The following is a 23,378-nucleotide window of genomic DNA, read 5'->3' as shown; positions in this document are numbered from 1 at the left end:
CCAAAGCCACTAGCCACCATTAGTAGAAGCCAGCCTAGCCACCATTACCACCACCAGCATAGAAGAAGGCAGAGTAGGAGATGAAAAATGGAAAGGGGAAAAAAACAAAGGACAGACGCGGAACAGAGAAAAGAAGAAAAATGAGAAGAATTAAAAAAATATTGCAGGCAAAAGGAAGGTTTCAGGGAGGAGATGGGGGAGAGAGAGGGCTTCAGTGAGGAGTGCCAGGTTGCCGTCAAATGGAGCCAGTGAGCCACCCAAGCATTGGAAGACGTATTAGAAGGGGGAAAAAAAAAGAGGGAACCAGAAAAGCGAGGGGGGGGGGCTGGAACAGGAAGAAAAAAAAGAGAAAAAAAAAAGTGGAGAAGAGACCTGAAGAAAAAGAAAAAGGGAAGCCAGAAACAGAAAAGAAGAAGAAGAAGAAGAATAGAAGGAAGAAAGATACCTGAAGAACCTATCTAATCATGGCAGCAGCATCTGAATCGGAGTCGGCATCAACCTCCATTGAGCTCTTCTTCAAGTTCTTCTTCAAACAGAGGAGAAGGAAGGAGGAGGAGGATGATAAGCAGCTGAAAAAAAGAAAAAAGGGAAGATAGAAGAAGACTTTAACACTATTTTACTTACCTTGCCGGAGCTGGAGTAGCCAGAGGAGGAATCACTGGAGCCATGGTAGCTGAAAAAATGTTGTCGGAGCCGGAAATGATGGAGATAATCGCTGCTGCCAAGGGTTTCATTTTCAACCCTAAGCCAAGGCATGTGAGACTATGAGGGTTCCCTTCGATTATTATTTCCTTTTATGTGATTCGGTGTGATGCAGTGTACAAGACTTCTGTAACAGGCCACTAGAAAAATATAGAAATGGAATATAAAATAAAATAAAAAAATTTAAAACAATGCATCACCAATAAGGCGACTCACGCCTTAACCCCCATAAAACGCATTAGCGCCTAGGAACTACTAAGGTGACGGCTTAATAACTATGATACCAAGTTAGAATGTAGGGAATGTAAGAGAGCAATGAGCAATAGAATAAGAGAATGAAAAGATGAGATGAGAAAAGAAGGTTGAAGGAGAAGGGAGAACAAGAGAGATGGTAGAATGTTGTGTGTAGAGAAAAGAGTTTGTACCCCATATATATTACTTCACTAACAATATGAAAGGAATTACATACACCTCCCTAGGGAGGTAAAATGGAAAAAATAGAAAATACAATAAGAGACAAGAATATAACAAACTTATTCCTAAAGTACCCTTATTTAACATTTTAGGAGGTCCACTTCCTCTTGTGAATCTTCAAGTCCTCCAATTTCAAAAGCCTCCGCAATAAAAAAACTTCTAATTGGTTGCCTATTACATAAGTTTCTCAAAGTAAAAATAGAAACAAACTAAAAGGAAACTAATGACTCATAACTTGTCTCCTAGGAAATAACGAAGACTAACATTAGTTAAACTAACCCAATGAACCGAACCAAACCAACATAAACAAACTACTAATCCCATATGCAGACATAATGCCTCTAGTTTAGGCCCATAAAAGTAGCCGATTACACACAAAAACATATGGACTGAAGGCCTGACACATATACAACCCAGCCCTAGACTTATTCCTAATAAAAAAAGCATAGTTTGGTGAAGAATCTGCATAACTAGGAAACATGTAGCTGCAGGTTTGAGGTTAAGAGAAAACCTGAAATTGGTGGAGAAAGGGATAATGGAGATTAGAGAGATAAATCAATAGGAATCCACCTGATTTACTTGCTGAATCTGATGCAGATCCGAGGTACAACATGCTGTATAGCCGTAGGTAGAAGTCCAAGTCCAAAACTAACCTGCGGTCTTCATTGAACCATTGGAATTTTCTGGCAATCTCAAAACCAGGTTGTGGGGTAGTTTTAGGGCTTCTGTTTTCCTATTTTTATTATTAATGCAGTTGTTTAATCAAGATGGAATACCAGTTATAAATTTCTTTATATTCCAGTCCTACAGGTAGTCAGTTTCATTATTTTTCTTAGTCATAGACACTGAAGGATTCTTCCTCGCAGCTTGCGAATGAGAGTTTCCTTCCCTTGTTGGTGTCTGAGGTCACTAAATTCAGCTCTATTTTATGGCTTTACTGGGCATGGCCCTCCCCACAATTACATAGTTGAATGGAATTGGCTTTTTTCGTTTGTTCTGTGAGATTCAGAATGCTTGCTGCTGTGGTGATTCAGTAGTGCCTGATGGTTTTCCAGGAGTTCTTGGTGTGATTTCAGGGTAGTAATTCAGGTGGTAATATTTAAATTAAACATATTCTCTTCTTATCTTATTTTTCCAATTGATTCTCCGGTCAGTTCTGAAAAATTTTCACCTTGTGCATCCATTGTTCTTCAGTTTTCTAGTTCTGTTTTACTTTAATCACTTGCTATGTTGTTCATACATCGAAATTGAGATCGTCAAGCAATCAAGAAATTCTTTTCCAACACATCGAAATTGAGGCTTATGAGATCGTCAAACACAAGTCAGATCAACCAAAAACCAACAATTTTCCTTTTTGAAGGGATTAAAAGTTAAGCTAAGAAGATTGAGGAGTGATTCAGTATTTCAGTATATGTAATGAAGAGCCAAAGAAAGTAATAGTACAACAAAATGGAGTATAAGAAGTTAAGAACTACAGCTTAACTACTAATAGAACTTAAATCCATCAATTCGGGAATGGAAAGTAGTTTGATTGCTTAGCACACACCTCCATTTTCTTGCTTAATCATGCAGTAGTTTGATTGCTGGGCCTGTTCTTTCTAATTCAACAAAAAAGAAAGAAAAAAAAGAAGAAAAAAAAGAAAAAAACAAAGGAGGGGCAAATCTTGTTTGAAATGGCGAAGGTTAGACCTGAGAAAGTATGAAAGTAAGTATGCTCACGAAGCCTTGTTCTAGCGTGCCAGCTTGCCTCCCAGTGGAAGGGAAAAACAAGAAAATGCAGTTCAGTCGCAGATATGATGGAAAATGACTAATCTTAAAGCTTTGAATTGATGAAGCAAGGATGACAAATGAGACGGTGAGAAATTGAGAGCTAAAATACTTACAATAAATCTCTAAGGCCAGCCAATCAAAGAAATATCCAAAATGTTGAAGAAATATTTGAAGAGTTGAATCTGTGGACTAAAAGACACCAGAATTGATGGTGATGGTTCCAAGCTCCTATTTTGATGGGGTGGGATGGGGGTGGGGCTGGCTCACGGTAGAGGGGAAGGCAGGGGTGAGAGGTGGTTGCAGAGCGGAGGGTTTATGAGAGATGCTGGAGAGAGGCTGTGGGAGTAGGGTGCCACTGGAGCGCGGAGGAGGAGGGGGAGGGGAATAGTGGTAATTTAGGAATTTAGAATTTGGAGTTTGAATAATTATGGGGTGAGTATAGGGGAGCGATAGAAATTTACTCTTTATTTAAAAATGCTGTAAACCAGCAAAGAAACAAACCCAAATGGACTCAACTCAACCCCTCCCATCAACCAGCTGATTTGGAGCAGTGATATTCTAACCAAACAAATTTAAATAATAAAGAAATAGGCTGAAATATAATATTCCTATCCAGTATAGCTAATTTCAATAAAACAAAAAGGAAGAAAATATCTGCTAAACTTTCTCCACTAAAAATTTGGACTGATGTGATCTGGACAGATTCAATGAAGGACGTGGACACTGGAGTGGTTTAGCTGATTGGACCAATCTCTTGGCCAAATCTCGGTCAATTCTTGGTTTAATTTTAAAAGTTCCAGAAAACTGATTCAAAAGAAGAACCACATGCTGCCTTGGCTGCCAGATTCTTCTCTTTCTTCTTCTCCTAGCATTGTTGCTGTTGCCTAAATTTTGCATCAAAAACCTCCAGCAGAACTTGGCTGCGAACTTCCCTTACCAATTTTCATTCTGTTTTCGCAGATGGAACATTACTTTATTTTCCATTATTGATTATGTTGCTACAATGGCCTGATTAAAGGAACTGTTATCAAAGGGGTGTATCCAGTGCACGAGGCTCCCACAATTGTGGGGTCTGGGGAGGGTCATAATGTACGCAGCCTTACCCTTGCTTTGCAGAGAGGCTGTTCCGACTTGAACTAGTGACCACTTGGTCACAGTGGAGCAACCTTACCGTTGCACCAAGGCCCATTAAAGGAAATGTCATCCTTAGAGATAAACACCTCATCAAGACAGGAAACCCAGAAAAGAATAATGGTTCCTTCAATATGTATTTGAGGAGAGCAACTAATACAAGCAAGCCTTACCCAAATTCAAATCTATAAAATTATTTTCTGCATTTCCATTACAAAGGCCATATCTTACTTTTCACAAGTGGGTTCCCCTCTAATTGGAATTCATGCATATGATAGACATTGATTTTCTTTGTTCTGAGATCAGAATACCATGGTTTACCAATTAGACTACCAATGATACTCAACCCCACATCAGTCCACATGTGTAGTGGAAGTGTCGGTAACTTAACCCAAAGCGGAAGAGATTTCAATGAATCAGTTTGCAATCGAACATGAGGAGACCATGGTTGAAGAAAGATGGTTGCTTAGCCACAAACCAACGTCCATAATTGTGAAGAGCATTTCATCAAAAGATTGAAACTTACATAAGAAGACCCCATTGTCAAGCATCTGAAATTTCACATCCATACAATTCTTCCATTGACATGACAAAGAAGCTTTCACAAGAGGGAAATGTGGTCTCTTACCAATGAAAAAACCAACTGCAGCAGTTACCCACATTGTAGAACCATCATTCAAAATCTGGTAAGGGAAATGTTTTTCAAGGGTTTACCATCTGGGGTGGTGGTGGATATATACTTGAGTTTGTGACCCTCTTCATGATATGAAGAATAATTTAACAAGGAAGACCACGATTGAGGAGGAAGAGTTTGGAAGGGTTTCATGATGCTGAGGGCTTGTAGGAATGGTAAAGTGGAGGGATTGAGATGTGGTAAAGGAGGAAGGGAAGGTTGTGGGTGAATGGGAGTAACCGGTTGAGGAGAGACAAAAGGGTATAGGGGAAGGTAATGGGAAAGTTTGCATGGGAGGAATAGTATTCTCAGACGAAGAGGGGGGTGGGGGAAAATCCACAGGATCCAGTTCTGCCATCAGTTCACCAGAGAAGAAACGACCCCATAAACAAAAGAACTAATAGAAAACTGGGTAAGAAGACAGAAAACCGGTTGAAGAGGAGCAAAGAAAACCAAAGAGCAACATAGAAAACTGGTTAATAGGACAGAAAATAAAAAACGCTAAAGGAAATACAGTATTGGAAAGAGACTACTGAAGACAGGGCAACTTACCCGAGATCAGATTCAGTAACAAGAACCTGAGAAGAAGAGCAAGATAGGAGAGAAGATACGAACAGATTCCCCCATCTTTCTGCGATAGCAGCTCAGCAACCATCTCAGCTGAACTGACCTTTAAAAGTCTGTGTTTATTGTATAGATATTCCCAAAAGTGTTGGTAATCTTTTCTTCTCTTTGATCACTGTTTTGACAGTCCATTAAAGGACTGTTGATGCAGGAGTGCTTTGATGTATCGACCCGAACCTGTTTGGGAACCTAGACCAAGAATGGGGTCTAATTTATTTTTGGAATCTAGTAGGATATTTAAAATTTTTATTTTATTTGGCAAAAATATGTAATCTTTTATTTTGGGTTATTTTGGGGTAGCTATTGCCTATTAGACAAGTAGGGACATTTCCATTTATGTTAGTTTGAGTTTAGGAAGTTATTAGGAGTCTTTGTGTTGTGGGTTTTATACATAGATGTGTGTTAACAGGAAGAATGGGAGAATGCTTGTGTGTCTTTAAACGATCACACAATTCTCCTATTTATAATATAAAATCATGATAGAGTCATGATAGAGTTTTGATAGGAGTACAAAACAGAAAATATAAAGTATTTACAAGTATACAATCCAGCCGCTCCAATCTAATTTGGGTCGGTCGAGGGGGAAAGCCCTAATGTGCCCCTACGACACACTAATCCTTATTCTAACACTCTCCGTCAAGTTGGTGCATAGATGTCACACATGCCCAACTTGACTAAACTAGGATGAAACAACTTTCCAACCAGCCCTTTAATGAACACATCAGCTAGTTGATCACCAGACTTCGCAAAAGGATCACAAGTCAAACCAGCATCCAACTTCTCTTTGATAAAGTGTCTATCAGTCTCCACGTGTTTGGTTTGGTCATGTTATACTGGATTATGAACAATACTGATAGCAACCTTATCATCACAGTAAAGCATCATCGGAAGACGAACAAGTAGACCAATATCATAAAAAATGTATGCAACCATAGTAACTCAAAATCCCTTATGCCATGGCATGAAATTCTGCTTCAGCACTAGATCTAGCATCTGCTTCTTGCTACTCCAAGTGATAAGATTCCCTCCTATAAAGGTACAATAACCTGAGATGACTTTCTGTCAGGTGAACCAACCCAATCAGCATATATAAGCTTCAACTCGGAGGTGATCATGAGGAGATAAGAGGATCTCTTTTCCTGGAGCTGACTTCAAGTATCGTAAGATACACACAACTTTCATATGAGAGGAATAGGGATCATGCATAATTGACTGGCCAAACTCACAGCCATAGCAATGTCAGGTCGTGTATGTGAGAGATATATCAATTTTCCTACCAACCATTGGTAGCGGCCTTTGTCAACTGGTTCACCCTCATTTTCCTTGAGCGGTTACTAGCTTCCATAGGAATATCGAAAGGATGACAACCCAACATACCTATGTTGAATAACAGATCAAGGATGTACTTCCTTTGAGAGAGAAAGATGCCTTTTGAGGACCTGGCAACTTCAATCCCAAGAAAGTACCTTAACTTTCTAGGATCCTTTATCTCAAATTATTTGCCCGAAAAATACTTTAGATGATCAATTTCAGTGCTATCATTTCCTGTTACCACGATGTCATCCACATAGACAATGAGTATAGTAACTTTTTCACCAGACCTCTTTATGAACAATGTGTGGTCAAAATTACTCTGCGTATAATCCACTGATGTTATAGCTTTGTGAAATCTTCCAAACCACTGTCTAGGTGATTGCTTCAAACTATAGAGAACACGCTTCAACTTACAGACCTTGCCTTGAGTTCTTGTGCTAGAGAAACCTGGTGGAATTTTCATATAAACTTCCTCATCGAGCTCTCCATGGAGGAAAGCATTCTTTACATCAAGTTGTTGGAGTTCCCAACCTAGGTTTACAGCACATGAAAGTAACACTCGCACAGAGGTCAACTTGGCAACTGGTGCAAATGTCTCTTGGTAGTCGATTCCATAAGTCTGAGTGAACCCTTTAGCCACATGCCTTGCCTTGCAGCTATCAGCGGAGTCATCGATCTTCTATTTTACCACAAACACCCACTTACAGCCAACAGGTCTCTTCGCAGGTGGAAAAGTCAAGTTCTCATGTAGCATTCCTTTTTAAAGCATCTATTTCTTCCTCCATTCCGGCCTTCCATTTTTTTCTACAAGAGCTTCTTTCCAATTCTTAGGGACACAAATAGATGAAAAAGAAGACACAAAAGCACAATAGGAGGGAGAAAGGGAATCATATGAAACAACATGATATATAGGGTGTTGAGTGCAGGTCCTTCCTAGTGCCTTTTCTGAGGGCAATAGGTTGGTCAGAAGGAGAGATTATACTTAAAGTATGAGGCTCAGTCGGTTCTGGATCCAGGGCTGGCAAAGGGATGCTCTAGTAGTGGTGATGGTATGAAGTTGCTTATTTTTGGTATGTCCACTATTATAAACTTGAAGAGTGGAGTCCTCAATTTGTCTCTGGATCTCACAATGGTTCTCTAAATTGAAGTTATCTCCCCCTGAGTTGGAACAATAGGTTCTGCCCACTCACTATCTTGTAGAGCATGAGGATCCTGAGGTGAAGATGATGGGTATACTGGTGGAGCATGCAAATTTAGAGTCATCTCTTTTTCACTAGTAACTCCAGACTCCCCCTGAAGAGGTGACTATGAGTAGTAACCAACAGATTCATGAAACACAACATCCAGTGTTACTATTGTACGTGGGGTAGGAGGATGGTAACACATGTATCCTTTCTGTGTAGGAGAGTAACCTAGAAAGATACACTTAGTACTTTGAGGTTCTAATTTTCCTGGTGAATGATGATCCCTAGCATAACAGGCACACCCAAAAGTTTTTGGAGGAACCAGGAAGGATGTAGTCCCTTGAAGAAACTCAACAGGAGTTCGAGACTTGAGGACACAAGTCGGCATATGATTGATTAGGTAGGCTGCTGTGAGGACAGCATCACTCCCATACTGAGATGGAACCTGTCTAGGAAACATCATGGCTTGAGCAATATCCAGCAAGTGCCTATTCTTGCATTCACCTCTCTTTATTTTCCCTTTGTCATAGAAGATGCAGTGGCAGCAGCTTAATGTATAATGGTATCAGGGACCATAGACAATGAGGCAGTTTAGGGTGGGGCAATCGATCTTGTAGGCGTGTTGAGGTAGCGCTCAATGCTTGGGATGGTGTCGATCGTATTGCCGGCAGCTGAATTGGGAGGAAGAGAGGTGGTTTGAGGAGTGAAGAAAGGGAATGTTGGAATAATTTGGGAAATTACATCAATGGGCGTTCTATTATAGTGCCACAATATTATAGAATGCGAGAAAACAGTCCGAGTCTGGTTACAAATTCTGTTTTTAATGCACCCTTCTCTAATTACAAAAATAAGAATTGGACTCTTAAAGATAAATCAAGTATAAAATGTATTTTACTTGCTCTTATTACAGTTGTAATTTAGAAAGAAAGAGTGTTCTTTTTCTGTAACCTCTCTCTTTGTCCCTAGTTACTTTCTCACTGTTATATGGGATCTAATGTAGGGTAAAGTGATAATTTGACATGAATACCGAAAAGCATTTGACATCTTCAAAAGATCGTCTCCATCGCATGTCAAAGGGGTAGAATCATAAAATTGAAGTTGACGATCTTAAAATAGGACTGTCCCACCCCCTTCCCTTCCCCTCCTCTTTTCATCTTTACCTTCTCTTTTCTTTTTTGGGGGGGGGTGGTGAAGTGGGGAAAAACGACGAAGTCTTGATAGTCGGAATATCAAGCAAAGTCTTCCCATGCTCTGTTTCTTTAAAGATCCAATCCCAAACTTGAAATCCAAGGAGATTAATTTAGATAATTCATGTTGCTGCTGCTAAGTTTTCTGTTTATACAGGTGGCCAAAGAAACGGTGACCTAATTTCTAGAATAGAGGCCTGTCTTCCCAGATTGTTCTGCACCAGGTTTCTTTCTAAGGACTTGCCTCTGTTTCCTCAAGGGTTCCCATGTATTTTTATCTGTTGTCAGATGTAGAGGTGATTCCCTAATTGCTGAAGGGAAATGATATCTGGATTCTGCCTATTGTACTTGTCTACTAAATCAGAATCGTTGTCATCATCTGAACCAGATACATAAAAAGCTACCGGCTGCTTAGTGCCTACTCGCAGTTCCCTCGGTCATTACTGAAGAGAGTCTTCATCAACATCAATCGATAAGTTAGAATGATTCATGATTCATGAAGACTTGAAAGCATTCTCTCTCTCTCTCTCACGTGCACGCTAAGCATGATGGCTTGAAATTTGAGACTCGAAAGAAGGCCCCCGTCCAAGTTCCAACTCACGGCAACGGAGTTTATTAGAATTATGACTTGTACAATGGTGCCAAAATTAGAATGGTTGCAGTGCTCAGAAAAAAAATGGTGAAGGATAGAGCACGTGAGAGATATTAAGACTAGAATATTGCTGGAATACAATAGCCATGGTTTTAATGTCTATGATTTTACACTAATACCCTTTATCAATAACAAATCAGGGTATTATCGAATTAATTTAAAACCCTATTTTACTCTTGATCCAAAGTTGAAATAAGACAAAGGGAAAATAAAGAGAGGTGACATTTCTAAGTACACCATTAGAGGTGTCATTCAGGCAGTCCCTATATATATATATATATTATATATATATATATATATATTGTGTGTGGAATGGGACTTATGTTTATTAAACATTAGTTAATTATTGCCATGAACACTAATTACTATGAATGTTTTGGTTTTTATGTTCACAACTTAGAAGAGTGTGGCAAGATGTAGCATAGCATGCACCTTGGAGCCAGGATAACTGATCTTTCTGAGGGTCCTGATTGTTAATGTCACTTTTTGTTTCCGACTTTCTGGTGTTAATTTTGTGTTTCTATAGCACACTGCATGTTTTACATTTATGTCTGTGTTGGTGCTAACTATTTATCTTTTTATGACAGATATCTTTTGTTGTTTGAGACAATCACGAACTCAAGATTTGAGCCGCCGCAAGAAGTGGTAGTATAACACTCAGCATACTGATATTGCTTAATGTCTGATATTGCTTTGATGTCTGATGGCTCATTGGGGATCCTCTGTGCAGGAGCCAATACATGACCGGATATCTCGGAATGTCTCTCTGGCACTGTCATCACTACAGCAATGAACATGCGAGCCATTAACAGTTGTACCAGATTCCCATGCAGAGCCCCTCAGTTTTGCCTGAGTTCCAATCTGGAATTGCTGGAACTTATTTTCTCGTGTTCAGTAACTTCAAGTGCAAGTTATGATTATGAATAGGTGAAACAACCAATCGACTATCTGCACTTACTGTCAGGAGACACTTCATTTTAGTTTCATAGACATGCAGTTAAAGAATTTTTAACCCTCAGCTTTAGGGACAGCAGTCATTAGGCGTGAAAGATTAGGATCTTCTAGGAGGCATAGTCTGAGGATTAATAGTAGCTGTTAAATGGCTCTTTTTATGGTTTGGCTTTTCCATAAGGTATGCTTATGCATAAAAACTAATTTTATCCTATCATCTATTTTATTTATACTGGCTAGTTGGCACTAAATTGGAAGAGCAGAATATTAGTTTTACCATGTTTCTATTCATGTCTCTTGAGTTGGAATCAACAAATGTTGTTCTGATCATATTACCATATTTAGGAACCGATGAACTTTGATGTAAAATTTGCCTCAAATAATGACCATGATGGCCAAAGACACTGGTTCTATAGCATTTAGGGTACGATGTTTTTTTGCTTTGTTTTTTGGTTTTTTGGTTTTTTTTGGTTGTTTGTTTTTGGTGATTATATAAGGGTATGATGTTATGAATATGAGAAGGGAGCAAGTTGCAACAGCCAGTTACTGAACCGTTGGACTTGGAACTTTGAAGTGAAGATGCGTAATCATTGATGGCACTCAAATGACAATTGAGCAGAAGTCCGGAACTACTCTATTGATGGGTAGTTGATGCCTGAAGGGTTGATTCAAAACACCAGCAGTGGCTCTCTAGTTGACATGTAAATATGATTGTTAAAACTGTAATCATCCTATCATGCCCCTCCCTTCAGGAGACTAGCTGCTTGGGGATGAGTAAATCTTTCCTTCATAATCTTTGAGGCACAAACAGAATTTGCTCATGCATTAAGATTGAAGTTGGCATGAGGCTTTTTCTCTTCTTAGAACTTGATTTTCCGACCCTTTCAAAAACTTCCGTTTGATTAATGTCTACAATCTACACCACATAAAAGTAAACACCATTCCACAGCCAAAAGACAAGACTACTAATAATCCATCCCCTTACAGACAAAACCGAAGTGTGTGAAAATCTGAGTGAGGCATGTGGCTCTTTCCTTATCTTATTTTATCATCCTGCTGGGTTCAGTTATTATTTGGAGCATTGATGTTGTAATTCCTGTGCCCCCTCTCTCCGTCAATGATTGTGGATTGTTGTGCTGTTTCGCCCATCTTTTTTGATATATTGTATTACGATGTGACCCATGATTCGTATGATGACCAAGGGTGTCGAGTGTTTAGGATTGCCATTTGTAAGACGGCTGAAGTCAATGTAGATAAATTAGGTGCTTTTTTTTGGGGGTGGGGGGTGGGGAAGGGTTCCTGATCAGGCTTAAATGAACTACAAGAAGTAACTTCTTTTATCCAGCATAAAACTGCTCGAGTGTTAAGTTTTTGGATTGTTCTATTGATTTTGATGTGTCAAAGAAGTAAGGCAACTTTTTTTTTCTGTTCTATGTAAGTGTGCCTATTTTGGTTGTAGTACATTAACACTTTGAATGATTCCTATAAGGAAATGTGCCAAACATCTCCGAAACAAGAACTAATCCACCATGCCAATGACAATTAAAATGAACCCACAAATTCTAACAGAAAAGAAGAGTCAGTGAAGAACAAGCACGAATTGGGAGGGTGGGCTCGACATGACTGCTACGACGAGGTAAGCAAACCACTCTATGTCTTCCTTCATAATCTCTTAGCCATGCGCTCTGAGATCGTAACCTCATCATGACTGTCTACCGTGATATTATCTTCTTCAGTACTACCGATTCCGTGGTTTTTTTCTTTCATAACATAGCAAAGAGTAATACTCACCTAATTCCTTTCCTGGAAAACACTGAGTAGAAGGCAAACGATGGGAGAAAAGAGCGCAGAGGAACTCATGACGGAATGGTTACTGAAATAGATATGCATGCATTATAAAGGGTAATTCAAATTATGAAGCATAAAGTAAGGATGTCAATACTTAACAGCTCTTTTTCACGGACAAGGGCAATTGATAGAATATTTCAGACTAGAGAGTAATATTTTTTAAACTACCTAGTTTTTTTTTTTTTTGGGGCGGGGAAGGGGGGGGGGTGGAAATGGTATTACGACAAAGTATAAGGGAGGGGAGTGACATTTCCTCTCATTTTTGTTGGTCGTCGGTAGTAACATTCAAGCATAGGAAGACAATATATGAGATAAAAGAAAAGAGAAAAATTTAGGGTCTTTTAAAGGATAGAAGAAAGGAGCTAGGTCAGAGAGCTTGACCGAGAGTAAAGAATTGGAAAGCTGTCATTCTAAAGACAATATATGAGATAAAAGAAGAGAGAAAAATTTAGGGTCTTTTAAAGGATAGAAGAAAGGAGCTAGGTCAGAGAGCTTGACCGAGAGTAAAGAATTGGAAAGCTGTCATTCTAAAGACAATATATGAGATAAAAGAAGAGAGAAAAATTTAGGGTCTTTTAAAGGATAGAAGAAAGGAGCTAGGTCAGAGAGCTTGACCGAGAGTAAAGAATTGGAAAGCTGTCATTCTAGACTCAAGATAGTGGGCATGAGAAGTATGGAGAGGGTTGGGCATGCCACTAGCTGTCGATCAGCTAGCGGCATGTACCAATCATAGGGCTAGACATATGAGGGTAAATGGGTCTCTTTCAAAGGGGAAGGGAGTGGATGACACATGCTGGGCACGGCAGTGTACCCAGCATGCAAGAGTGCTCAACATTTTCCTAAGAAGTACATAAAAGATCCAATAGTCATCCCTAATTATGTATAGTAGATGTACACTTGTTTAAGAATATACATAAAGATTCAACAACCCCAAGGGGGTAGTGGAGTTGGCAAGGGACATTCAAAGCATGTGGTTCTGAATTTGATCCCTAACCTAGATATCTGTTGTTAGCGAAAAACAAAAAACATAAGGGTTCATAGAGTTGAACTTGGCTAGTGGTGCAATTTGGGCTCTAATACCCGAGGTTGGGCCTAGCCCACCTAAACTTTCTCAATCTTGGGCTAGTAATTTCAGTCTCAAACCAAGGTCCAATCGGAAGGAGTCAAACTTAACGTTTCATGTTTTTTTTTTGGGTCAATAGAATATATATTCAACGAAGTGCAAAAATACAACGACGCCTAGAAGGGGGAAAGAGAAAAAAACACTGAAAAGAGGCCTCAACAAATAGGAGAGACCCCTAGGGGAGATTATAGGAAGAAAGGAGATTGGAAGGCTCTAACACGACTCATAACATGGTTCCTACAAGTATCTTGAACTGCTAGCAATGGAGAAGAGGAAGGGAGCTTGTCCTGAACACTATTGACCCTCCACTTGGATAGAAGACATACGTGTTGCACCTGCATCATGCCTGATCTGGCCACTGTACTTGGTGAGGAGAACCCCATGGGGGATGTCAGGGATGAAGTCATAGGAAGGTAGCATTACCATCATCGATGTTCGATTTAATCACACATCTTACAAGATACCTAAGCTTCAACATTTGCCTCCAAACTGGAGAAGAACCCTGAGCACAATCAAACAATCCATATCGAGTCTTGATGAAGATACTAATAAAAAATGGAGTCGACGTAGAGGCTAGGGATTCTAGACTTTGTAACACCCGCTGTACAAACTTCCTTTATCCTCGAATACCAAGACCTTCCTCTGACCTTGGCTTGCAGACTAAACCCCAACTTATAGTATGGAGGAATTTGTTGCTTTTGCTTCATTTCTAAAAGAAAGCACTCATCAAAGATTCCAGCTGTCGCGTAGTGACTGAAGGCAGCCCCAAATGATCTTGACTAGTAAATGAAGGAGGCCTGCACAACCGAACAAACCAATTCACTTTCTCCACATAGGAAAGAACCTTTGCTTTATCAAAGCATCAAGCATAAGGGTGCAGTAAGTCCGAGTTGTTAAAATGTGGTTAACTTTATATGAGACACAAACTTATCTGTTTGTAGCACTGAAGCAATAGGAGAGTGCATCGAACTTGAGTTGTTATTCCGAGACGATGCTAGAAGGATAAGATGTGCCACTTCTTGACACCCTTTTAAAATTAATATTTGTCCCCTTGTGGTGAAACCAAATTGTATGCAAAATTGGATCTAAGATATAACAACCCCTGGCTTCCGGCAGCAAAGATGCACTTGTTTAATGTGCCCCTTCAACTACTTTGGAGTAGTGCTGAAATTGGAATAAAAATTAACTAACACAATCAACAAATCAATGGCTAAAACATTTTTTTTAATGAAATATAAAAATTCATTAATTAAGAAAGATAAGGTATAACATCAATATCTTGGTTAGTGTTGTTAATGTAAAATCTATTGTTCATAGCCCTTGGGGCTAAATTCTGCATAAGGAGGATGATACCGTTATTAGGCCTGATGCAAAAAATTGTTTTAAAAAAAATATCATGGACATCTAACAGTAGGGGTATTGAGCTCCAAGCCCACGATTTGGTGTTTCCCTCAAAAATTAAATCTTCCATCTACTTAGCATTGTTCCAGATTTCTTCGATTCCCCAACCAATGTCTAAAGCTTACCTCATCCCAGAATTCCCCGAGCATTGACCTCTAAAGTTTGTCATATCATCATATAATTTGTATATAATGAGACGCATTTTCTTTTGTTTATAATGCAAGTAGTCCATCCAGCAATGTTTCTCCTAGGGTCACTGACCGCCGAGCATATCAATAATGTTGGCATAAAGCTCAGTATTAATAAAGTATGGATTATCTTATTTTGGTTAGGAGGGCCTGAGTCTTGTTTTACTTCCCCCAAATGAGAAGTCCACTCATGTACAAGATTTAGTACCAAGTAGGGATTTGGCTTTACCTTAATAAAATGACTCGGTTTTGATGTGACAAAAGAAATAGCATGCTAAAAAAATTGTTTATGTTATCGGTAGGTGTCTATTCATAGATTTAAACAGGAACATAATAAGAGATTGAAAGGAAGGTGTAGAGAAGAATTTAGTTCTGAGTCCCCAAGGACTTGCTGCCCATATGCTTTTAGTAAACTCACAGAAGATGAAGATATGCCATAATGATTTCCATTGATTATGGCACAAACCACATGAATGATCTACCTCAATCCATTTACCCACAATATCTTTTGTAGGTTCATGAGCAATTCTCTAGGAGTGGAGCTTAAATTTCGGGTGGATTCCGAGTGTTCAAAAGAATCGTCACCAATGGGGGAAAAATTGATAGGCAAGAACACTTGTTGGAGATTCCAAATGGAGTAGTAGACTTATTAGAAGTTAAAAAACCTATAGCCAACTTGGTGGTCAGTACCCCTTTCTTTGAATGATGGCACCTTCTTTGAATGATGGCACCACTAACTGTCAATGTTAACGGGAATTTGAATTTTTAAGATGTCATTGGCAGTTGGGAGAGGTAGTATAAAAGATAACAATCCATCATTCTGATCATTTCTACAGATAAAGTCACTAACTCAATTTGAAAGAGGAGATGTCTGACCTAGATTAATGTTCGAAGATAAAGTGAAATTGGGATAGGGAGGGATCAGGGGTTAGTCCAAAAAAAGGTATCAAATTCATTTCCGATTTTCCTGATCACCTTTTCTTTAGTAAAGGGAGTATACTTACAATATTATTCTAGGCTACAGATCCCCTCTTCTTTAGGGTACCAAGGTCAAAGATGGACTTGTATTGGAAATATTTTCTTTCTAAGATCTGAGTCTCAAAATTTTTCTCATTAATGAGACGCTGGCCAAGTTTCGGGAGAAGGGCTGCAGGTTTCTTAACTTCTTATACTTTAAATGGCTAATACATTTAAAGTATGAGATGGAAGGATGGAATTTTGAGCTTTGAGAACACACATTCACTTAAGAGAGTCACAAGCATACACTTCTTTTTGAGAGAGAGAGAGAGAGAGAGAGAGAGTGCTTGGGTATAATCATAATCATAATCATATCTCATTCGAAATAAATATGATTAAATTATTCAGGAAATTATCTAACACTTAATGCTATGAAATCAATTCATAGCCAAGGCATGCCAAACATAGGAAAGTATGCCAAAGTAACTAAAGCTAGCTTGTTGCTTTATAAGATTGATGATGATCAACTGATCCATTATATCTAATTTAAAATTAATAATATTAGAACTATATAAAAAAATTAATATTATTGCAGACTGCAACATAAAACGAGAATCTGAAAATTTAGAACTTACTAAAATTGGCAAATAGTTTTTCTTACACTGGAGATGATGATAATGGGGGATTGAGTCGAGGATTTTCTGGTTCTGGAATTTTATTTCTCTTTTTGCTTCCTTTGAACTCACCATAGAAATAGGAGGCAAAGCCCCATAATGACAGAAAGAGAGAAATCGCCTTCTCAGGTTTGAATGCCTCTTGGAAGATGAAAACGGCTAAGATCTCTGTGATTGGTAGTACGGTAGTGATTATGACAGCAGCGAGTAATGAGGAACCATAAAAGATGACACCAATTGCTCCTAAGAAGAAGAATTGCCAAATAATTGCACTAAAAGCCACCACCAAGTAGTACTTTGCTTCTCCAAGCTCATACTCTCTTGCCTCTCTTGGAATAACCTACCATTTCAATAATGTTACATTAGAGGCACAAAATTGCTATTTTTTTTCTTTCTTTTTTGTGTAGCAGAAGTTGCTAGTGATTTGACTCCTTAATCTTTTTTTTTTTTTTTTTTTTTGATGGTCTGACTGTGCGTTACTCCATTGTGTTTACACACCTCTGAAGGGGAAAAAATGATGTACAGGAAAATGATTTTCTATTGTTTTAATATTAAAATTTCCATGCAAAGGATATTTCGTGTTTTTTATATAATATATATATATATATTTTTTTTTAAATTATAATTTATAGGAAAATTTTCTTTTTCAATATTGGAAACCATACAAAGCCTATATATTTCTGAGAGGCTCCGTATTTAAACTCAAGGAGGAAGCTTTGATAATCATTATCCAACACATTTGTATAAACTACTTAAATTTCTTACCATATTTAGTGATGCTTCTTAATTAGATGTAATATTTATTTCCCCTTTTTTTTTTTTTGAAAATATTTATTTTACTTTTGATGCTAATTAAAAGTGATTTTTTACAATCAAATATAGAATGATTTAGTGTGGGGTCCGGTTACAAAAGTTTCTTTTCAAAGTTTTAAAATTTCATTTCCTACCCTTTAATTTCCCTTCTAACGAAACAGAGCCAAAGAAGGAAAATAATTTACTTGAAGCGTTATTATATTGCATTGCATGGGTGTTGCTTTGGCAAAAATGTGCAACCCTTAGGGTAGTACCACGAGAACTGAGTGGGTGGCAAGCTTGAGTGTGGTAGGCAACCATACGGGCCATGATGAACGGTTTAGACCAGACCAAGCCACCTATTCAGCCCAAAATGGGCAAGTAGGCTAGTAGCCGCTCGATTGACCGACTCTGCTAAAAGAGCATGGATTACTGAACGGCTGGCTGAACGCAAGCATAAGGAAAGTGGCGCAGATGTTCTGTTGTGTGGTAACCTAAACAACTCAACAAGCTCAATGTCACTAAGGTCATTACCGAGCGGCAGGCTCAAGACTCCACTAGCCAAGCGGTGAGCGACTCGTAACCGTCGTTTAGTTATATGTACAAGTAGTTCAGCAAACTGTGCTACCCAACTTAGGTTGCTTGGCAACTGGGCCACGAGATTGAGGTTACTCGGCAGCCAGAGCATGGAACCCAGGTCGCTCGGTGCAAGAGTTCTACAGATTCTGATACCCAGACACGCATTAGTTGGCACTCTTGACACGACACGTGACTCACAAGCAAGGAACTGACGTGCCCTACTACGAAAAGGATTCTCAAGGGGGTATCAAATTTTCCCTATAAAGAAGGGTATCTTGCCCTATCCTCTGGAATTTGGTCAATATGCGAAGATCCCATAACTGGAACATCTCTCATATTCACTTTCCTATTACAACTCTTGCCATATTCAGACTCTTACCAGCATTAGGAAGCTATCAAAAAGGGACTCTCACTCAATGGCCACCATTTTCCGCTATAAATACTTAGGTAAACCCCCTTCTAGGGAATCAATCATTTTTTATTCTTACTGAAATTATTTGTTTGCATAAAGATTTAACTTAGACATCGGAGAGTCCTCCATCGGATCAGCCCAACACTCACTCAATTGTGTTTTTCTCCCTGTAGAGATTTCACGACAGCTTAAGACGATTTCTTATCACAACAGATGTAAATATGACTCATGTTGCCTGTTGAATATATAGATAATTACTGACACGAACTCAAGACTCAAGAGACAACTTCAAAATTGGATTTTGAATTCCCTTGAAATGGTAGCTAATGAAATGGAATCTTCCATTTGTAATTTTAGCAGCTTAAATTATTTGAAAGCATCAAAATTTCCAAACCTGCTTATTCCATTTAGCCTAATTTTTTTTTTACTAGATACATTGAATTTTCCAAACCTTTGTTGACACACAATCGTGAAAATCTGACCAAAAAATAAAAAAAAATAAAAAAAAATAAAAAAAAAGAAAGAAAGAAAGAAGAGAAGCTGAATTTGTCTCAAGAAGAAAACGATCGGTCAAATCAAAGAAAACCTTGAAACCCAGCCAAACTGTCACATGGAAAATAAGAGAGTCAGGGACCAAGGCTATTTCCTTACCATTAGTGATTGAAAATATTTAATAAATGGGTGGGTTTAGGCCAAGAATGTGTTAGTATACCAATCCTTCTAACTTCCAACTCTCAACTCCCCTGGGAAGCGCTTCTTGATGTGGTGGTGGTTGAAATCATAATAGAGCTTTGGCCTAAGCCTAAGGAAAAGGTAGTTGGTTTTGATTTTCCTAATATCTAAAAAAAGAAAAAAAAAGAAAAGAAAAAGTTTTAATTTTCCCCATCAGATGCACTGTTAGTTAAAACGCGTTCGCCTTTTTTTGCCGTTTAAAACGCGTTTTGCCGTATGCTTCCATACAATACGGAAAAAAACGGAAACGGCAAAAGAATCCGTTTAAAACGGCCGTTTTAAACGCGTATCCGTTTTTTAAGGGTAAAATAGGAATTTTGTAAAAAAAAAATTAATTTAAAAAAAAAAATAAAATAAAAATAAAAATAAAAACCTATTAGTAAAAGTGAAGAGTGAAGACAATATGGTACTTGGTTTTTTATTTTTAACTCCATAATATTTATAGGAAAAAAATCTCATCTTCTTATAGTCCAATGAGTAAAAAGAAGCTAAAGCTAACATCTCATTTTCTTGTAACCCATTGGGCTATTTTATCTTGGGACTCCTAGAGCTTTTAGAATATTAGATGCATGTATACAGGTAATAATCTCTCAAATTGCATGAGTATACTACCGTTTTTTTGGTTTCGTTTTTTTGAAAACTACACGTTTAATACTCGTACCGTTCGTTTCCGTCCGTTTGCCGTTCCCTGTTTTTTTGACCGTACCGTTCAACGTTTTTATCTGTTTAAAACCCGTACCGTACGCTTCTGTTTTTTTGCCGTTCCCGTTTTAACTAACAATGATCAGATGTCAAGCGTCTCTTGATGTGGTGATGGCTGAAGTCACAATAGAATGCTGGCCTAAGTCCAAGAGAGCGGTTGTTGGTTTTGACTCTCCCCCATTAGATGTCAAATATCCTTATTCCTCCCCCTTTTTCCCTTTGGAGGATCAGGCTTGTCTTCAATTGTAGACGAGTTAAATCCCCATTTAAATCCGATTTCTCTTCAATTAATATGTCGTCCAATTAGTATCTAATTAGCCATCCAACGATTAAAAATATTTTAATACATATTCCAATACATCGGTGAAAATCTTCAGATTTACTTAACTGTTATATGACTAATTGGGTGGCTCAATGATTAGGGAGGATCTTTTCCCCCTACCTTTCCCTCCTTGGCCACCCAACCCTCTTAAAGATGGATGCCACCCTCCTAATTGACCTTTCGGGCTGTCATCCCTAGTGGTCTAAGGACCCTCGGTAGGGTCTGATTAAAAAAAATAAAAAATCCCAACTCAGCAACTCCAACCCATTAAATTATTGGGCCAGGGAATAATAGCTGGTGCTTCCCATATATTAGATGGGCTAATTTTGGTGGCAAAAGGCACACCGTACAGGGAGTGGGAAATCGAATTGTCCAGTACAGGGCTGTTTTAATAGAGAGAGAGAGAGAGAGAGAGAGAGAGAGAGAGTACCAACCTCGAAGTCTTTGTTGACGAGCATCCCTATTGTGCAGAAAAGAGTAGCAAAGATGGAAATGACCATCTGCATCTCCATGACGAGAGAGAACGTAATGGTCTGTCTGGCTTTCTTGTAAGTCAGCTCCACCATGGGTAGAACCAGCCCATACAACGCCGCCGCGGCGATGGTCATGAAGAAACCCATCAGATACTGCTTGTTGGACTCATTAGCCGGGCGGTCTCCGCTCGTATGGAGGCCGAGCACCACCCCTGCCACCGTTAATAAAGCGATCGCGTTAATAGAGTAAGGGGTGAACCTCTGCCCAACCAGAAGAAAAGCAAAGAATGCAGTGAAGGCCAGATGAGATGCAATTATGAGGGAAGCAGTGGAAACAGGTAAACGGGCCACGCCGGCGGCGTAGATGTAGTCATCCAATCCGGTGAGGATTCCGATAACGGCGCAGGCTACGAAGATGAAGGGCTTCATGAAGAAGAGTCTAGTGGTATCAGGTGAATCTCCTCCTCCCTTGCTAAGACGGCGGCGCAAGTAAGAAGCCGCGAAAGGGAATAAAATGACTGGCCAACCACCAGTCTCCAACCAGCTTGAGAACCAAATTCGTTTTCCACCGCGCACAAAGTAGAGCCGTAGCAGAAGGGGTCCGCCACAGTTGCCGATGCCCAACATGGCACAGTTTATCAAGAGGAGGACTCTTTTGAGGGCTTTGTTTATCTTTACATCTTCTTTCTTTAGAAATTGCTGATGGCTAACCTCCATGCCAGGCTGCATCTCCATGGAAATGGCTAGACAAAGAGAGAGAGAGAGAGAGAGAGAGAGCAAGTTGAAACAGCAACGATTTAAGGATTGGGGGTTATTGGATCATGGATGGTGCATGAGGGAATCTCACTTCTGACATAAAAATAATGGGATAAGTTTGAGTGGAAAATTGAGGCCCTTTTTGCTTTTTAATTTTTCCTGGGTAATCAAATTCTAGCTTTTTTGTTTGATTGTAGAACAGTCGCTATCAATCACAGTTAACTATTGACACCTATTTCTGTGTTTCTGTCGTGTGGGATATGGTTGCCGTCTAGCCATGGCTGGGTGATAGTAGTGGATAGTAGTGGATAGTAGTGGACCAGAGTTGGCCATGCGTTCAATATTTTGTTAAGGGCCACGGTGAGTTGTGGTAGATGTATAGCATTGCAGAATAGGATAGGATTCACCAGTTTAAGGCCCCAATCAGAGACAGTTTTGAGTACTCTTTATCATGCCATATAGATACTAGGGCCGCAACAAGGTCGGGTTGGGCCCGCGGGCTTTTGAAAACCCCAGTCCAACTCGGAGTTCCCTCAGCTAGGGCTAGGCCGGGCCAGGCCTAATTCAGAGATAGAACAATCTAACCCTGACTTGTGTTGGGCCGGGCCAACCCTAATTAGCCCTAAAATATTTATTGAAAATTCATTAAGTTGCCAACCCTAATTGGCCCTACAATATTTAACGAAAATTCATTAAGCTAGTGACCGGAAATGGAGTGAAGGTCAGATAAGAGATCTAAAATATTATTGATCATTGAAGTATGTAACTGCTGAGTAATAAATGGGTTAAGAGTGAAGACTGTGAGAGAATAGAGGAGAGCTAGAGTACCTTTGTTCCAAGGAATTGTCCAACTGAGTACAGAAGGTTCTACAGTCGGGGGGGGGGGGGGGGAAAGAGGGTGAGGCAGAGTACCTTTGTTGTGGGGGAAGCATCCAATTGAGTACATAAGGTTTCTAGTGGTCATTATATAGAATCAGGGTCGTGCCCAGCTCGAGGTCTCAACCCTAACCCGGCCCGACCCTAACTCAGGGCCAAATATTTCTAGTCTTGACCCTCCTTTAGGGCCATAAATCATAGCATAGGTCCTGTTCAGGCTCAGGTGGGTTCGAGCAAAGATACTTCTACACTTGTACTCCATACATATAGATGCCAACTTGCCTATTTAAATATTGAGAAAATTACGTGGACATCTTCCGCACTATTGCCAAATTGCTTGACACCCCAAAAGTTTGAAAAATTTAGTTGAACAATGCTTGCATTTAATATTTAATGCAGCTAATCCTTGTTCGTTAGTCAGTCACCATTTAGTGGGGAAGTCATGGGTTTGAAAACTTTTAAATACCCAAACTATCCTTTAAGGATAATGAATTAACCCTTTTACCTTGTCATTGAAACAAGGAAAGATGTCTTTCCTTTCATCATTCAACAACCCTTCACTCTCTCTCTCTCTCTCTCTCTACAGCTATTGCGGCGATTTGCAGGCACCGGAGAAAACGAAGCTAGCTCATGATCTCACATCCTACAGTCGGAACAAAAAAAATCATGAATAAAGCTATGCTGCTAGCGATTGTGCAACACCAGAAAATCTATTGGGTTTTTCTTTTCCCGTTAAAAGATCATGTATATTAAGAAGGAAAAAAAGTGAAAAATATGATACAAAGAAAGAGGCGGGCCTCAAAACCACACCTCAACATAGGTTGAAGAGGGGACTCACACTATCCACTTTCAGCATGGCCATCAACAAAAAGAGGTGACCA

The 23,378-nt window shown here is 39.2% G+C and overlaps 2 protein-coding genes across 3 annotated transcripts in view; one reads left to right on the top strand and one right to left on the bottom strand.

The window, feature by feature from the left end:
* LOC122079368 (phosphoribosylaminoimidazole-succinocarboxamide synthase, chloroplastic-like) overlaps positions 1-11,080 on the top strand; it is a 28,083-nt gene extending 17,003 nt beyond the window's left edge. The window contains exons 11-12 of the mRNA XM_042645767.1: positions 10,299-10,356; positions 10,442-11,080. Of these exons, the coding sequence (XP_042501701.1) occupies positions 10,299-10,356; positions 10,442-10,504 (121 nt within the window). The 3' untranslated portion in view covers positions 10,505-11,080. The remainder of the gene's footprint in view (positions 1-10,298; positions 10,357-10,441) is intronic.
* A 2,590-nt stretch (positions 11,081-13,670) lies between these two features.
* Positions 13,671-21,729, bottom strand: LOC122078664 (purine permease 3-like). 2 transcript variants are annotated; one of them, XM_042644749.1, is made up of 3 exons: positions 20,827-21,729; positions 16,841-17,193; positions 13,671-14,797 (listed from the first exon to the last, which is right to left on the bottom strand). In XM_042644749.1, exons 1-3 carry the CDS (start codon positions 21,598-21,600, stop codon positions 14,782-14,784), a joined length of 1,143 nt encoding a protein of 380 aa, XP_042500683.1. In that variant the 5' UTR covers positions 21,601-21,729; the 3' UTR covers positions 13,671-14,781. The 2 variants fall into 2 exon arrangements, with proteins under 2 accessions (XP_042500683.1, XP_042500684.1); XM_042644750.1 differs by having other exon boundaries at positions 16,926-17,193.
* Between the last annotated feature and the right edge of the window lie 1,649 nt (positions 21,730-23,378).

This window comes from Macadamia integrifolia, chromosome 5 (genome assembly GCF_013358625.1).
Source record: "Macadamia integrifolia cultivar HAES 741 chromosome 5, SCU_Mint_v3, whole genome shotgun sequence".
NCBI lineage: Eukaryota > Viridiplantae > Streptophyta > Magnoliopsida > Proteales > Proteaceae > Macadamia > Macadamia integrifolia.
The sequence above is the reverse complement of the archived record's forward strand: the minus strand, read 5'-3'. Positions and strand labels throughout refer to the sequence as shown.